Raw genomic sequence first — 18,860 nt, 5'->3', positions numbered from 1 at the left:
CCAGTAGTGTTCCATAGACAGAAGCTTCTGATCAATCCAATTTTGTGATGACTCAACAGTAGAAGTTATTAGGTGTGTTATTAATATGACTTGCTCTTTGGCATATGGCACAAAAGGGACAGGTTTGACTTCTTAAATTATGTACACACCCCCCCCGCCCAGAAAAACTTAGCAAACTTCTGTAACCCTTAGTGATAAGAATGGAATAATGAATTTTGACCTTAATCCTCAAAATCTATTTTGAGAATTTCTTTATTTTTAAATTTTGTTTTATTTTGTTTGTTTGTTTATTTGTTTTTTGAGACAGAGTCTCATTCTGTCGAGGCTGAAGTGCAGTAGCGCGATCTCGGCTCACTGCAACCGATGCCTCCCAGGTTCAAGCGATTCTCGTGCCTCAGCTTCCTGAGTAGCTGGGACTACAGGCGCCTGCCACCACGCCCGGCTAATTTTTGTAGTTTGAGCAGAGATGGGATTTCACCATATTCGTCAGGCTGGTCTCGAACTCCTGATCTTGTGATCTGCCCACCTCGGCCTCCCAAAGTGCTGGGATTATTTATTTTTTATTACACAAATTTCGTTTTATTTTTTTAAAACATAGGGTCTCAACAGTGTTGCCCAGGCTGGTCTGAAACTCCTAGCCTCAAGTGATGCTACCACTTCAGTCTCCTGAGTAGCTGGGATTACAGACCTTACTTAACTTTAAGAAGGATCATAAGGATTAATAAGAGGCTGGGTACAGTGACTCATGGCTGTAATCCTAGCACTTTGGGAGGCCAAAGGCAAGAGTATCCCTTGAGCCCAGGAGTTTGAGATCAGCCTGGGCAACGTGGCAGGACCTTGTCTCTACAAAAAAATTAAAAAATTTAAATTAGCCAGGCATGGTGGTGCATACCAGGGGTGCATGCCCGTGGTCCCAGCTACTCAGGAGACTGAGGCAAGAGCCTGAGCCCAGGAGGTTGAGGCTGCAGTGAGCTGTGTTTACGCCACTACCCTCCAGCTTGGGCAACAGAGCAAGACCTTGTTTCAAAAAAAGAAAGGATTAATAAGAGAAAATGCCACCATGCTCTGTTGTTTTGAGGGTTTCTTGCACTTCACTTTATACTCAGTATCTACCTCAGTTCTGTATACTTTCTTGCTAATCAGTGTTGGGAAGGTAGACAGAAATAGATTAACAGATTATAGCAGGTACCCTATCTGTCCTTACTCATAGCTCTGCCAGTGGAGTCTGTAGTCCATATCTGATGGAATGGAGAAAGGACAAGAGTGCAGTGGCTTCCGCTGAGCTGTTCAGAGGGTGTGGGTAGCGTGGACCTTTCTTAGGAAGGATGGCCATCCGAGAGATTCTCAGAAAGAACCTGGCATCATGAGTCACCTGTCCGAAGACTGACTCAAGTTCAGGCCAGGACCTGGAATCTGTAGATTTTATCTTGACTACCTTTTAACCAATTAAGCCTATTAAGCTTAAAGATGTAAGTGAAATCCAAAGAAAGAGGATGCAGGGCAGGGGGATACATTGGGAAAGAGAGACTAGCACCAGATGTACTAATTATCCATGATTTTATCTTGTTCTCCTCTCTGTGATAATCTACTGCCAGTAAACACACTGACCGGTCAGCTTTCCTTCTATGCCTTTCACGTCTTTTTTAGCTCCGTCTTTTAATTTGGAAACACAAACCTTTGAGGATGGAGAAGTTAGTTATACCTATGCAATTTGTCTTTTTCTGGGAAACTTAGCTTGTGACACAAATTATTTTAATTTCTCTTTTCTATACATGACAAGTCACATCAACAGGTATTAATTTTACTGGTGGGAAACAAAATCACTAAAAAATGAAAGTATTGTTTTATGCCAGGTACAGTTTATCAGACTTGCATCTAGGCTTCCTGTTTTTCAAGTCTAGTGTTTGGGATGGCGCTTCAACATCCTAGACTGAAAATCACTTTTTCCATTAGATCAGTGTGTCTGTAAATGAAATGTTGATGATGGAATATGTCAGGAGGGGATTTGGAAACCCTTAAGAGTATGTGGAGCCAGGCAGGGTAGCTCATGCCTGTAATCCCAGCACTTTGGGAGGCCTAGGCGGGTGGATCACCTGAGGTCAGGAGTTCGAGACCAGCTTGGCCAACATTATAGAACCCTCATCTCGGCCGGGCGCGGTGGCTCAAGCCTGTAATCCCAGCACTTTGGGAGGCCGAGACGGGCGGATCACGAGGTCAGGAGATCGAGACCATCCTGGCGAACACGGTGAAACCCCGTCTCTACTAAAAAAATACAAAAAAACTAGCCAGGCGAGGTGGCGGGCGCCTGTAGTCCCAGCTACTCGGGAGGCTGAGGCAGGAGAATGGCGGGAACCCGGGAGGCGGAGCTTGCAGTGAGCTGAGATCCGGCCACTGCACTCCAGCCTGGGCGACAGAGCGAGACTCCGTCTCAAAAAAAAAAAAAAAAAAAAAAAGAACCCTCATCTCTACTAATAATACAAAATTAGCTGGGTATGATGTTGCATACCTGTAATCCCAGCTTCTTGGGAGGCTGAGGCAGAGGAATTTCTTGAACGCGGGAGGTGGAGGTTGCAGAGAGCCAAGATTACGCCAGTGCAGTCCAGCCTGGGCAACAAGAGTGATACTCCTTCTCAAAAAGAAAAAGTATGTGGGATAATGTTTGAGATCTGTTGTGTTTTACCACATGCCTTTTTAGTTCGTTGTTGTTTACTTACCTTTAAGAAGTATCATTAGGATTAATAAGAGAAAAAATATGTATGTAATTTATAGGTGTCTATATGTATTTAGAGCAGGCAGTATAGCTTAGGGGATAAGAATTCTGACAGGCCTAAGTTTAAATCCAAGTCCGCCACTTAATAGCTGTGACCTTGGACTAGTTACTTAAGTCTCTCAGCCTCAGTTTTCTTATCTACAAAATGAGGATAATAATATAATACCTACATCAGGGTGATTGTGAGGATTAGATGAGGTTGTACATGGAAAGCATATGGCAGTAGGTAAGCACTCAGTAAATGCTAGCTTTCTTATTAGTCTTAACCTGGGCGCCTGGGCTTCGTTGATGTGCTTTGGGTATCTTGTTTCTGGGATAATTCTGTGAAGTTTTGTGTGTCTTTTCCCAGAGAGATTCTATGTGAAATCAGAACCACTAATCTTTGTTCCAGCAGGTGTCACCCTTCTTCCTTTTCCTGAAACTATGTAATTGTTTTGGACTATTGCTAGTGTTTTGAGTTTATATGTGTATATATATATATATATATATATATTTTTTTTTTTTTTTTTTTTCTTGAGACAGAGTCTCACTCTGTCGCCCAGGCAGGAGCGCAGTGGTGCAATTTCTGCTCACTGCCACTTCTACCTCCTTGGTTCAAGTGATATTCATGCCTTAGCCTCCTGAGTAGCTGGGATTACAGGCATGTGCCACCACCCCCAACTAATTTTTGTATTTTTAGTAGAGACGGGGTTTCACCATTTTGGCCAAGCTGGTCTCGAACTCCTGACTTCAAGCGATCTGCCTGCCTCGACCTCCCAAAGTGCTGGGATTACAGGCATGAGCCACCACGCCTGACCTCGAGTTATATTTAAACTGAGAAACAAGTCTGTCTCTTAGAAGAAGAATTAAAACAGGTGGCCAGTGCCCCTGACTATCCTAAAAAAAAAAAACAGAGAGGAGAAAAGAAAGGTGGGGGGCAGAGGGGAGCAAAGAACAAAAGCAGTTAAGAGATTAGTACAAGGAGGATGGGCGCAGTGGCTCACACCTGTAATCCCAGCACTTTGGGAGGCTGAGGCGGGTGGATCACGAGGTCAGGAGTTTGAGATCAGCCTGGCCAAGATGGTGAAACCCCATCTCCACCAGCGCGGTGGCAGGCACCTGTAATCCCAGCTACTCAGGAGGCTGAGGCAGGAGAATCACTCAAACCCAGGAAGCAGAAGTTGTAGCAAGCTGAGATCGCACCACTGCACTCCAGCCTGGGCGACAGAGCAAGACTCTGTCTCAAAAACAAAAAGAGACTAGGACAAGGAAAAGACAGAGAAAGAGGAGAGAAAAAAGTTAGTGCATATTATGACAAGTGATAGAATATCACTAATAATTGCCTCACATAACACAGAATGCTCATCCCTTGGCCATAACCTCATGTTTCTAGATCACCTGCCCCCTCAAACAAAAGGCCAATAGAAAATAAATTGACCAGTGGTATTTATCAGTCAAAGCACATGTGTTGTAAATTTGTGATGCCATGAATGTGAGCTCTCAGGAAGGAAGTTCTGACATGGCTCGTATGGAAACCTGAGTAAAATACTGTATGTGGTCAGGCTGCATAAAGCACGCGGTTCCCCCGGCATTTAGAGAGAGTCCCAAAAGGAGTTCGTGAGGAACCTAGGACTGCAGTCAGACTGCTCATATCCGATTCTAAGAAGACCTGCATTCCTTCTTATCATTTTATTCCTAATGCATTTCCTGTCCAAATAAAAAAATCCAACCAGAAGCAACAAGCAGTGTGGCTGGGATTAATTGTGCATGAGTTGAAGGCTCAGGCTGACCCTAAGGGTCACCACACTTCCTATTTTTCTGTTCTCAAAATCTGGTCTTGCTGTTCCAGGAGTTCCTCATATTGGTATTTCAGAAGTCTGGGAATGACCACTAGTTATTTTGGAGACACTGATCTAATGGAAAAAGTGATCCGTTCCTAAGGAATCACCTAGGATCCCAGGGGAATAGCTTGTATGACTCTTTCTGATGAAAAACAGAGACTTATGCATCAGTAACAGGGCTATAGAATAGCGGCATTGAGGCAGAATATGGTGACTCACACCTTTAATCTCAGCAGTTTAGGAGGCCTAGGTGGGAGGATCACTTGAGCCCAGGAGTTTGAGGCCAGCTTGGACAACAAAAGGCCATCTCCACAATTAAAAAAAAAAAAAAAATTAGCTGGGCACAGTGGCAGACGCCTGTAGTCCCAGCTACTCAGGAGGCTGAGGCAGGAGGATTGCTTGAGCCTGGGAAGTTGAGGCTACAATGTGCAGTGATTGAGCCACTGCCTTCCAGCCTGGGTAACAGACTGAGACCCTGCCTTAAAAAATAATAAAATGGGCCGGGCGCGGTGGCTCACGCCTGTAATCCCAGCACTTTGGGAGGCCGAGGCGGGCGGATCACGAGGTCAGGAGATCGAGACCATCCTGGCTAACACGGTGAAACCCCGTCTCTACTAAAAATGCAAAAAATTAGCCGGACGAGGCGGCGAGTGCCTGTAGTCCCAGCTACTAGGGAGGCTGAGGCAGGAGAATGGCATGAACCCGGGAGGCGGAGCTTGCAGTGAGCCGAGGTCGCACCACTGCACTCCAGCCTGGGCGACTAAGCGAGACTCTGTCTCAAAAAAAAAAAAATAAATAAAATAATAATAATAATAATAAAATGAATTTTAAAATAAAAAGGGCATTGAACGAAATAATTTCTAAAGTACTTTCCAGGTTCTAAATTGTGTATGTTTTTGAAGATTCACCTTTACTATGTAGAAATAACCAATAAAATAGCAGTCCATCAGGTAATAAAGCTTATCAAAACAGTTACCTTGCTGAAAATAGACAGGAAAACAAGCCTTATTATATGGGTTCATGGGGTCTGGCAAAACCAGGAAAATATCATAATTCTACAGCTTTAAGAAAGCCAGTTCATTTCAAAGCCAGCAGAGTGGGAGTTATGGCACGCTTTTATTCTTCCTCTTCACAAAGAGGCCCATTGTGTCTGAACAGCAGTCAATCACCAGTCATTCCCTCTGGTCCCTGGGGCCCTGGGGCCAGAGGGGGGAAAATTACTTGCGGGTTTTTTTTTTTTTTTTGAGACGTCTTCTCGCTCTGTCGCCCAGGCAGGAGTGCAGTGGCGTGATCTCGGCTCACTGCAAGCTCCGCCTCCCGGGTTCACACCATTCTCCTGTCTCAGCCTCCCCAGTAGCTGGGACTACAGGCGCCTGCCAGGATGCCTGGCTAATGTTTCGTAATTTTAGTAGAGACTGGGTTTCACCGTGTTAGCCAGGATGGTCTCGATCTCATGACCTTGTGATCCCCCTGCCTCGGCATCCGAAAGTGTTGGGATTACAGGTGTGAGCCACCGCGCCCAGCCTTGTGATTTTTTAGGACCCAACTTCTGACCAAGGGATAGGGAATCATAAGTTAAAGGAATGTAGAAATACAGGATCAAGACCCTATTTTTTGGGAACATTGAAACAAAATAATATCAAATTTGTGAAAATATGTTGGGCACCTCTCTCTCAGTCTAAAATCTTATGTTAGGTGCTGTATAGTATATGAAAATACAAGTATCAGAATTCATGATGTAGACAATAATTTCTTTTCTAGGCTATAGACAGCCAAGATGAATGTGAGCTTCTAAGGTTTTTTAGAGAAGCAAGCCAAGGTTTCAGATGGAGAGACAATGTAACATGAGTAAGGCTTTGGGGTTAATAATGATGTGGCTTCGTAACAGTGAAAGCCCCCTTGTGTGGAATAGGGTCTCGTATCATAGGTGAGATAATATTGGATAGTTGGAGAAGGGGAAGGTTATGACTGGATAATCATGAATGTAAGTTTGCTTTGGGGTGAAAGCATAAGTCTTTTGGTAGCTGAGTAAATCTCTACAGAGAGTGTTCAGAGCAAATTTATATTTTGTATATTTTGGGTAATAAGAATAGGATTATTGGGGAAGAAGCCATTAGCAGTAGGCTCCTTGTGCTTCATGGTAAAAGTTTGGCCTGGGGAGGGAGATGATAAAACTGGTATATTTATAATCTTGATTTGTCATGAATTATTTGGTAGACTTGAAGAAATAATGACCGGAGACAAGATTTAAAAGGGTGAGATGGTGGGAATTGAACCAGGGTCGTAGCATAGAGCAATTAGTAGAAGGAAGAGGCCGGGCACAGTGGCTCACACCTGAAATCCTAGCACTGTGGGAGACTGAGGCAGGTGGATCACTTGAGTTCAGGAGTTCAAGACCAGCCTGGGCAACATAGTGAGACCCTGTCAAAATAAAAATTAGGTATGGTGGCACATGCCTCTAGTCTCAGCTACTTAGGAGGCTGAGGTGGGACAATCGGTTGAGCCTGGGTGGTCAAGGCTGCAGTAAGCCATGATTGCACCACTGCACTCAGCCTTGGTGATAGGGTGAGACCCTGTCTCCACAAAAAAAAAAGAAAAAAGAAGGAAGAAATATTTTGAAAGAAGGAATTAGAAGAAAAAAGGAAATTGGCAGCAAAAGTCAGTTTGGAAAGCAGAATGTAATGACTTTATTTGGGAGCTGAAGAGTAATCATCATTAGCAAATGAACATCAAGGGCTTCCTATGCAAAAGGCATCATACCAGACTCTTGAGATACCAAAGAGAAGGTGGTACCTATCATTAAGAAACCTGTAACCCACTTGGGAAGATAAGATAGACTTAGGTTTGGTGTTTTTTTTTTCTTATTTATTTTATTTTATTTTATTTTTGAGAGACAGGGTCTCTCTTTGTCACCCAGACTGGAGTGCAGTGGTCCAATCATAGTTCACTGTAGCCTTGAACTCTTGGGCTCAAGCAATCTTCCCACCTCAGCCTCATGAGTAGCTGAGACTACAGGCAATAGCCACCTTGCCTGAGTAGACTTAAGTTTTTTGTTGTTGTTGTTGAGATGGAGTTTCGCTCTTGTCACACAGGCTGGAGTGCAGTGGTTCTGCCTCAGCTCACTGCAACCTCTGCCTCCTAGGTTCAAGCCATTTTTCTGCCTCAGCCTCTCGAGTAGCTGGGGTTATAGGCATGTACCCCCACGCCCAGCTAATTTTGTATTTTTAGTAGAGACAGGGTTTCACCATGTTGGCCAGGCTAGTCTTGAACTCCTGACCTGAGGTGATCCACCCACCTCGGCCTCCCGAAGTGCTGGAATTACAGGCCTGAGCCACCGCACCTGGTCTATTTTTTTTTTTAATCAAGAGCGTATAAAAATCAAGAGCATAAAAGATAACCCGGTTTTCCAATGTGCTTGACTATAAAATGACTCCTAGGATTTTGCCAGGTGCTTTGCTACCCAGATCTTGTTTTACCCAGGCCAGGTGCATTCCTTGAGCACGTCTGACTTGGGTACTGAGTGAGAAGAATATTTTAAGTATAAAAGTATAGGTAAGATTAACTTTAATCCTAACTGTAAGATTAAAATGGATAATCTACAAATGAATAGCTTATAATCAGATAATTAAGAGGTTGTTGTAAAACAATTGATTATAAAATTAGAGTAATTTTTCTAAATTAAATCATAAATCATATAGAACTGAATTTTAATTTCATTTTTCCAGAAACATATACTGTGCTCTTATCCTTTCTTTACCTCAGCGTCTTCTACAATAAGACAGATGCTAACTGTTCAGCTTACATTTTGTGAGGATAACCTGGAAACTGGTTATTTTCAAAAACAAATATGGTGATTATTGGTACCTTCTTTTAAGATCTCATTATAATATATTTTCAGGACAGGGATAGTTCAAGAAGGCCTCTGGAGAACATGATTGAACATTCATTGCCCATACCCTTCATCTCCAACACAGAACCCTTTACTGAAGATTTCTTTCTTTTTTTTTTGAGACAGGGTCTTGCTCTGTTGCCCAGGCCGGAGGGCAGTGGTGCCATCATAGCTCACTGCAGGCTCAAACTCCTGGGCTGAAGCGATCCTCCTGCCTCAGGTTCCCAAGTAGCTGGGAATACAGCACTCACCACCACAACTGGCTAATTTTTTTTTATTTTAAATAGAGATAAGGTCTCGCTATGTTGCCCAGGCTGACCTTGAACTCTTCTGCTCAAGCAATCCTTCTGCCTCAGCCTCCCAAAGTGCTGGAATTACAGGTGTGAGTCACTGCACCTGGCCTCCTTGTATACTCTTAAAAGTTATTGAGACCCCAAAGAGCTTTTTTGTTTTTTTGGGGTTTTTTGTTTTGTTTTTGTTTTTGAGACAGTGTCTTTCTCTGTCACAGTGGCACAGCCATGGCTCACTGCCAGCCTTGACTTCCCAGGTTCAAGTGATTCCCACCTCAGCCTTCCAAGTATCTGGGACCACGGGTGGGCACCACCACACCCGGCTAATTATTGTATTTTTCCCAAAGAGCTTTTGTTTATGTGGGCTGTTTCTGTTGATATTTATCATACTAGCTATTACAACTGGGAATTTTTAAAACTTGTTTATCAATCCATTAAAAACCCATTACATATTAACATAAATAACGTATTTTTATGAAAAATAAGTATAGCTTTCCAAACAAAATTAATGAGGAATGACATTGCTTTACATGTTTGTAAATCTTTTTAATGTTTGACTTACTAAAAGAAAACCAGATTCTATTTGCATCTGTATTCAATCTGTTGCAATATGTTGTTTTCATGGAATTATGTGAAGAAAATCCAGCTTTACACACATATGCAATGGGAGATGGGAAAAGGTATTTTAATAGTCTTCTCAATAACTGCAAATATTCATCGTTGATACTGCACCAAAATTCAACGAGTGGTAATTTCTTATAAGTTAATTGCAGTGTGGGATCTGAAGCTACATCGGTGAACTTTCATAATATTACACTAAAATTCATTAATCTGTCTTGCTTTTGGAGTGAATCTTTTAGCCATGAATAATTTTATACCAGCATGCATTTGTCATTTGGGAAGTATTGATTTAGTTAGCTACTCAGTTATTCCAAATGTTGACCATTTCAATATACAATATGAAAAAATCGTATTTGTTACTATCTCATCAGAAGAATCTTTAAGTATGGGAAAGCTGCCAACCCAGTGGTAGTAGATACAAGTTTTCCAAAATTCTGATTTTTCTCTCGGAAGTTGGAATTTTATCATTGGCAACAAATACTGTAATTTGTTTTCCTTGATGTTTCAGACTCACTTTCATTTTGGAGGAAATGTCTGCCAGATATCTAAGTCTGAATAAACATAGTTGTCTGTTATTCATTCTTGCACATAAAATGGTGTTATGTGAAAATAAACAGATGGTTCAGGCATATAACTCAGTTACTCAAGTGCTTCTCTTCAGCCAGTAAAAGTGCTTCATGTGTAATTCCTATATTGTCACACAGAATATTACAAAAGAATTGTTCTTAAGGGTTGAGATTTAACACAATGCATAATTTGTATTGCCTCTTAACTGAAACTGGCTTTTAAAAAAACTGTGAGTACATGGTTGTGAAGAATACGATGACCATACAGTGACTATTCGTGTAATTTGTTGCTACTGCCTTTGCTTATGAATTGCCAGCAGTTTTTAATTAATTTAATTATTTTTTAAAATTTATTTATTTTTTTGAGATGGAATCTTGCTGTGTTGCCCAAGCTGGAGTGCAGTGGCGTGATCTCGGCTCACTGCGACCTCCGCCTTCTGAGTTTAATTTCTGCCTCAGCCTCCCGAATAGCTGGGACTATAGGCACATGACACCACTCCCGGCTAATTTTTGTATTTTTAGTAGAGATGGGGTTTCACCATGTTGACCAGGCTGGTCTTGAACTCCTGACCTCAAGTGATCTGCCTGCCTTGGCCTCCCAAAGTGCGGGGATTACGGGCGTGAGCCATCGCGCCCAGCCATTTTATTTTTATTTTTGAGACAGGTGTTGCTCTGCCACCCAGACTGGAGTGCAGTGGTGAAATCACGGCTCACTGCAGCCTCGATCTCCTGGATTCAAGCTATCCTCCCACCTCAGCCTCCCAAATAGCTGGGACTACAGGCAGGAGCCACAATGCACAGCTACTTTTTAAATTTTCTGTAGAGTCAAGGTCTTGGCATGTTGTCCAGGCTGGTTTTGAACTGGTTTCAAGCGATCCTCCTGCCTTGGCCTCCCAAAGTGCTGGAATTTCAGGTGTAAGCCACTGCACCTAACTGGCCAGCAATTTAATCACCATTGCTTTTTCACAGCGATTACAAAAGTCAGCAGAGTAAAATATGTAGATAAAGTCTTAGTGTTATTATGAGAATGGTTTTGACCTCACAGATTATCTGCTAGGATCTTGGAGACCCACCCATAGGGTTCCATGTATAACTCTGAAAACTACAGGTTTATATAGCTGTTCCAATTCAATAAATTGTCAAAATTGTTCATGCTCATAAAACTCTATTTCCTTGAATTTGATAGCTGTTTAAAATGAGACGTTGCACTATTAGTCGTGATAATGTTCTGCTGGGTGATGACTGAGGTCACCATCTCTGCTCCTCTTTTCTTTAGGTGACCTGGTGATTCTCGATGGCGTTCCCACTGCAGGCTGGCTGCAGGGCCGAAGCTGCTGGGGCGCACGGGGCTTCTTCCCGTCTTCGTGTGTCCGTGAGCTCTGCCTCTCCTCACAGAGCCGGCAGTGGCACTCCCAGAGTGCCCTGTTTCAGATTCCGGAATATTCCATGGGACAAGCCCGGGCCCTGATGGGGCTTTCTGCACAGCTGGATGAAGAGCTGGACTTCAGGGAAGGGGATGTGATCACCATTATTGGAGTTCCTGAACCAGGCTGGTTTGAAGGGGAGTTAGAGGGCCGAAGAGGCATTTTTCCAGAAGGTTTTGTAGAGCTGTTGGGGCCCCTCAGGACTGTGGATGAGTCGGTAAGTTCTGGAAATCCCGATGACTGCATTGTTAATGGTGAAGTAGATACCCCTGTAGGAGAAGAAGAGACAGGGCCGGATGAGGATGAGGAAGAGCCAGGGACCTACGGGGTCGCCCTCTACAGATTCCAAGCCCTGGAGCCGAATGAGCTGGATTTCGAGGTCGGAGATAAAATCCGAATTCTGGCGACCTTGGAAGATGGCTGGCTGGAAGGATCCCTGAAGGGCAGGACAGGCATCTTTCCTTACCGATTTGTGAAATTACATCCTGACACACGGGTTGAGGAAACCATGACCCTGCCCCAGGAAGGCAGCCTTTCCAGGATCCCGGAAACTTCTTTGGATTGTTTGGAGAACTCCTTAGGAGTGGAGGAACAAAGACATGAAACCAGTGACCATGAGGCTGAGGAGCCTGACTGCATTATTTCTGAAGCACCTACTTCTCCCCTGGGTCATCTGACTTCAGAGTATGAAGCAGACAGAAACTCTTATCAGGATGAGGGCACCGCTGCGGGGCCCCGGAGAAGCCCAGGCGTGGAGTGGGAAATGCCTCTTGCCACAGACTCTCCCCCCTCTGACCCTACAGAGGTAGTCAATGGTATTTCCTCCCAACCTCAGGTCCCTTTTCATCCCAGCTTGCAGAGAAGCCAGTATTACTCTACAGCGGGAGGGAGCCACCCGCACTCAGAACAGCACCCTGACCTTCTTCCCCTAGAAGCAAGGAGTAGAGACTACGCCAGCCTACCTCCCAAAAGAATGTATTCCCAGCTAAAAACTCTTCAGAAGCCAGTGCTCCCTCTTTACAGGGGCTCTTCTCTTTCAGCCTCAGGGGTAGTCAAACCCAGCCAGTCGAGTCCTCAGCTCCACGACATAGCTAGTTATGCTAAAAAGCACCACACATCCAGCGTTTACTCCGTCTCAGAGAGATCAGAGATGAAGCCTGGTCTGCAAGCCCAGAGGCTTGTTATGGAAGCAGCAACACATTCACAGGGTGATGGCAGCACTGACCTGGACTCGAAGCTGACACAACAGCTGATCGAGTTTGAGAAGAGCTTGGCAGGGCCCGGCACAGAGTCAGATAAAATTTTACGCCACTTTTCAATCACAGACTTTAACTCTGAGAAGGATATTGTTCGAGGTTCCTCAAAGTTAATCACCGAGCAGGAGCTGCCAGAAAGGAGAAAGGCCCTAAGGCCACCGCCACCTCGTCCCTGTACTCCAGTATCCGCTTATCCCCATTTGCTGGTTGACCAGAACCTAAAACCTGCACCACCCTTGGTGGTGCGACCCTCTCGCCCAGCTCCCCTGCCTCCCTCAGCACAGCAGAGAACGAATGCGGTATCCCCCAAGCTCCTATCTCGACACCATCCTACCTGTGAGACCTTAGAAAAGGAGGGCCACGGACATATGGGAAGGAGTCTGGACCAGACCTCCCCATGCCCCTTAGTGCTGGTGAGGATTGAGGAAATGGAGCAGGACTTGGATATGTACAGTAGAGCTCAAGAAGAGCTAAACCTCATGCTGGAGGAGAAGCAGGATGAATCATCAAGGGCAGAGACCCTCGAGGATCTCAAGTTCTGTGAAAGTAACATTGAAAGTTTGAATATGGAACTCCAGCAACTAAGAGGTAAGTGACAAAGAAATAATATATACTTGTTTCTTGACACCCACAAGTTCCAGAAACAGCCTACCCATACTTTTTAGGGATATGTTACCATCCTCGATGGACAAAAAATGATTTACATTTTCATTACCTAGTTTCCTTTTTTTTTTTTTTTTTGAGACAGAGTCTCACTCTGTTGCCCAGGCTGGAGTGCAGTGGCGTGAACTTGGCTCACTGCAGCCTCCGCCTCCTGGGCTCAAGTGATTCTCCTGTCTCAGCCTCCCAAATAGCTGGGATTACAGACGTGCGCCATCATCACACCTGGCTAATTTTTGTATTTTTAGTAGAGACAGGGTTTCCATGTTGCCAGCCTGGTCTTAAACTCCTGACCTTGGGTGATCCACCTGCCTCGGCCTCCCAAAGTGCTGGGATTATAGGCATGAGCCACCTTGCCTGGACTTTTTTTTTTTTTTTTTTTTTTTTTTGAGATAGAGTTTCGCTCTTGTTGCCCAGGCTGGAGTGCAATGGCAAGCTCTTAGCTCACCATAACCTCCGCCTCCCAGGTTCAAGCGATTCTCCTACCTTAGCCTCCTGAGTAGCTGGGATTACAGGCATGCACCACCATGCCTGGCTAATTTTGTATTTTTAGTAGAGATGGGATTTCTCCATGTTGGTTAGGCTGGTCTCGAACTCCTGACCTCAAGTGATCCACCCGCCTTGGCCTCCCAAAATGCTGGGATTACAGGCGTGAGCCATCGTGTCCAGCCTCACTACCTAATTTCTTATTTCATCACTATAGATAGGCTATCTTGAGCCTCTGACTCTGTTTTGAGCCTATGACTGCTGTAGCCTCCTGACTTCATTTGCTGCTCAGATAAAGAATCTCAAACCTTGCCGGGTGCGTTGGCTCACACCTGTGATCCCAGCACTTTGGAAGGCTGCAATGGGTGGATCACTTGAGCCCAGGAGTTTGAGACTAGCCTGGGCAACAGGGCCAAACCCTGCTTCTACAAAAAAATACAAAAATAATTAGCCAAGCATGGTGGTATATGCCGGTAGTCCCAGCTACTCAGGAGACTGAGGTGGGAGGAATGCTTGAACCTGGGAGGCAGAGGTTGCTGTGAGCAATGATCACGCCACTGCACTCCAGCTTGGGCAACAGAGTGAGACCCTGTCTCCCCAAAAAAAAAAAACAAAAAACAAAAAACAGAATCAAAGAATCTCATACCTCAGAAACACATATACCTCCAGGACATTTATGTCTCTTATTCTGCTATGGCATCCATAACAGTGGTGCAGATGGGAAGTCCCTAAGTACAACTTTCTTTAATCAGGCTCTACTAAGCGCTAAAGACTTCCAGGTTAAGACTCATGAGAAAACTCCATGTTGTATCTTTGTTGTCCAGAGAGTGTATTTCTTTTTTTCCTTTTTATTTTTTTTTTTGAGACAGAGTCTTACTCTGTCACCCAGGCTGGAGTATAGTGGTGAGATCTTGGCTCACTGCAACCTGTGCCTCCCGGGTTCAAGTGATTCTCATGCCTCAGCCTCCCGAGTAGCTGGGATTACAGGTGCATGCCACCACGCCTGGTTAATTTTTGTATTTCTTAGCAGAGATGGGGTTTCACCACATTGCCCAGGCTGGTCTCGAACTCCTGACCTCAAATGATCCACCCACCTTGGCCTCCCAAAGTGCTGGGATACTCACACCTGGCCAAGGGAGTAGAGTTTAATAATAGTAATAGCTAACATTTATTACCATATTAGTAAGCATGTGTTAGAATTTGCTTACAGGAAGAGTATTCACAGCCACCCTAAAGGTACAGTGATAATTCATATGGCTACTGTATAGATGAGGAAACTAAGACATAGATATTGAGTAGACTCAAGCCTGTAATCCCTGGGAGGCCGAGGTAGGAGGATCGCTAGAGCCCAGGAGTTCAAGAGCAGCCTGGGCAACTGAGAAACCCTGTCTATAAAAAAAAAAAGAAAAAAATTAAATTAAAATTTGAAAAGAGATTAAGTGACTTGCCAAGGGAGTTGGGATTTAAGCTTATGTTTCTAACAAGTATAGTTCACCACTTCCTACCTGGAACATTGAAATATTCAAATTATTTCCCTTAATTTGGGAGTGATCAGCCTCTGGAGACTTCATTCATATTCACCAGACTCACAGGAGAAAAAATTTATAAATAGGAAGAGTACGAGAGGGAGGCAACCAACAGCAATTGGTCTAGGGCCCAAGAACATGAATGCATGTCACTTTTGGCTTGTGTACCAGAGACCTCTGAACTTACATGTCATCAGGAAAGTCAATAATAGAAAGCAACCCAGGGGGTCTAGGAATAGCAGGATACTAATAAGAGATAAAAGCAGAATGGTGATCCAGAGATCCTGGATCAAGATCACGATGGCCTACTGAGCACACATAGCTACCTCCCTCCGTTTCTACTTTAGGTCTGTAAAAGTGAATGGAAATAATAGAATAAAAAAATTCTAGTAAGAGTATTATTAGAAATCAAGTAATCTTCTGAAAGATGGATAGTAGATGGTGTAGCAGAAAGAGAGGGAAACCTCTATTCAAAATATTCTCAGGAAAGGACTGTTATGTACATGGGCAGAGTTCTAAGGGAACTGCAGACTAAGAGATGGTGTGGTAGGAGGGGTCCTAGAGTACATTTGGTGTAATTGATTAGGGGATAGCTAGGGAGCCAGGCCTCTGGGTTGCTTGTACTAAACAGCAGGAGCATTTACCCTCAAGCTATAGCCCAAAGTAGATGCTTAGACAAGTCCTCAAAAAGATGTTCATTTAATATGAGTACCTGAGCTCTCAGGGGAATGCCAGATACCTTGATTTCAGAGTCCCTGAAAAGGAATTCTGAGGGAAACTTGGCTGGGTGTTACATTCCCAGAGCCCTAGCAAACTCCAGATTCTCCATCACTTTCTATACCTACAAGTTTCAAGATAAACCTGTAAACAATTCTTGCATTAGATATCGTATTAGTCCATTTTCACACTGCTGATAAAGACATACCAGAGACTGGGCAATTTACAAAACAAAGAGGTTTAATGGACTTACAGTTCCACATGGTTGGGGAGGCCTCACAATCATGGTGGAAGGCAAGGAGGAGCAAGTCACATCTTACATGGATAGTAGCAGGCAAAGAGAGAGTTTGTGCAGGGAGACTCCCGTTTTTCAAAACCATCAGATCTCTTGAGATTTGTTCACTCTCACGAGAGCAGCACAGGAAAGACCTGCCCCCATGATTCAGTTACCTCCCACCGGCTCCCTCCCACAACACATAGGAATTCAAGATGAGATTGGGGTGGGGACACAGCCAAACCATATCATTCCACGTGGACCCTCCCAAATCTCATGTCCTCACATTTCAAAACTAATCATGCCTTCCCAACAGTCCCCCAAAGTCTTAACTCATTTCAGCATTAAATATCCACAGTTCAACATCTCATCTGAGACAAGGCGAGTCCCTTCTGCCTATGAGCCTGCAAAATCAAAAGCAAGTTAGTTACTTCCTAAATACAATGGGGATACAGGCACTGGGTAAATACAGCTGTTCCAAATGGGAGAAATTGGCCAAAACAAAGGGGCTACAGGTCCCATGCAAGTCTGAAATCCAGTGGGGCAGTCAAATCTTAAAGCTCCAAAATGATCTCCTTTGACTCCATGTCTTACAACTAGGTCACGCCACTGCAAAAGGTAGGTCCCCATGGTGTTGGGCAGCTCTGCCCCTGTGGCTCTGCAGGTACAGCCTCCCTCCCGGCTGCTTTCACGGGCTGATGTTGAGTGTCTGTGGCTTTTCCAGGCACACAATGCAAGCTGTTGGTGGATCTACCATTCTGGGGTCTGGAGGATTTTGGCCCTCTTCTCACAGCTCCACTAGGTGGTGCCACAGTAGGGACTCTGGGTGGAGATTCTGACCCCACATTTTCCTTCTGTGCTGCCCTAGCAGAGGTTCTCCATGAGAGACCTGCCCCTGCAGCAAACTTCTGCCTGGACATCCAGGCATTTTCATACATCCTCTGAAATCAAGGCAGAGGTTCCCAAACCTCAATTCTGGACTTCTGTGCACCCGCAGGCTCAACACCACGTGGAAGCTGCCAAGGCTTGGGGCTTGCACCCTCTGAAGCCGTGGCCTGAGTTCTACATTGGCCCCTTTCAGCTGTGGCTGGAGCAGCTGGGATGCAGGGCACCAAGTCCCTAGGCTGCACACAGCACGGTGACCCTGAGCACAGCCCAGGAAGCCACTCTTTCCTCCTAGGCCTCTGGATCTGTGATGAGTACAGCTGCCATGAAGACCTCTGACATGCCCTGGAGACATTTTCCCCTTTGTCTTGGGGATTAACATTTGGCTGCTCGTTACTTATGCAAATTTATGCACCCGGTTTTTCTTTTCAGGAAATGGGATTTTCTTTTCTATCACATTGTCAGGCTGCACATTTTTGGAACTTTTGTGCTCTGCATCCCTTATAAAACTGAATGCCTTTAACAGCACCTAATTCACCTCTTGCATGCTTTGCTGCTTAGAAATTTTTTCTGCCAGATACCCTATATCATCTCTCTCAAGTTCAAAGTTCCACACATCTCTAGGGCAGGGGCAAAATGCTACCAGTCCCTTTGCTAAAACATAACAAGAGTCACTTTTGGTCCCGTTCCCAACAAGTTCCTCATCTCCTTCTGAGACCACCTCAGCCTGGATTTCATTGTCCATATCTTTATCAGCATTTTGGTCAAAGCCATTCAACAAGTCTCTAGGGAGTTCCAAACTTTCCCACATTTTCCTATCTTCTTCTGAGCCCTCCAAACTGTTCCAGCCTCTGCCTGTTACCCAGTTCCAAAGTCACTTCCACATTTTCGGTTATCTTTTCAGCAGTGCTCCTCTTTACTGGTACCATTTTACTGTATTAGTCCATTTTCACGCTGCTGATAAGGACATACCCAAGACTGGGCAATTTACAAAAGAAAGAGGTTTTAATGGACTTACAGTTCCACACGTTGGGGAGGCCTCACAATCATGGTGGAAGGCAAGGAGGAGCAAGTCACATCTTACTTGGATGGCCGCAGGCAAAGAGAGAGCTTGTGCGGGAAGACTCCCGTTTTTCAAAACATCAGCTCCTGTGACTTATTCACTGTCATGAGAACAGCACAGGAAAGACCTGCCCCCATGATTCAATTACCTCCTACCAGGTCCCTTCCACAACATGTAGGAATTCAAGATGAAATTTGGTTGGGGACACAGCCAAACCATATCAGATATATAGGTGGGAGAATAAAAGACTCCCAAATTTCAGGTAGCAGGAATTTCCCAGGAATGGTACTTTTTAGAATTAATAGTGTTCCACGGAAATGTTATGTCTTCTGTGCTTAACAACACTGTGCAGTGTTTTTATTTTTATTTTTTGCATATGCAGTGTTTTTAAATGGGTAAATGGACTGGTACCACATAAAACTGGTGTTCTTTTTTATTCACCAGACCTTCATTTTCAGAATTAGTTTATTTAGCCAGTGTTCTTACTTTTTTAAAAAATTGCTGTTTAGTACTGTGAAAGACTTAAGGTGGGTGTAGTTTATTTGGGAAGACTGTAAAATTTGAATCTACCAAATACAGTATTGGGTATGTTAATGTTGATTTGATTAATTTC

At 44.2% G+C, this 18,860-nt stretch overlaps 1 protein-coding gene across 1 annotated transcript in view; it reads left to right on the top strand.

Annotated features, from left to right (window-relative positions):
* DNMBP (dynamin binding protein) overlaps positions 1-18,860 on the top strand; it is a 124,964-nt gene that overhangs the window by 41,945 nt on the left and 64,159 nt on the right. Inside the window, exon 4 of the mRNA XM_025397447.1 lies at positions 11,233-13,224. Within this exon, the coding sequence (XP_025253232.1) occupies positions 11,233-13,224 (1,992 nt within the window). The remainder of the gene's footprint in view (positions 1-11,232; positions 13,225-18,860) is intronic.

Source organism: Theropithecus gelada, chromosome 9 (assembly GCF_003255815.1).
Source record: "Theropithecus gelada isolate Dixy chromosome 9, Tgel_1.0, whole genome shotgun sequence".
NCBI classification, from domain to species: Eukaryota; Metazoa; Chordata; class Mammalia; order Primates; family Cercopithecidae; genus Theropithecus; species Theropithecus gelada.
This window is presented reverse-complemented; position numbering and strand designations above follow the sequence as displayed.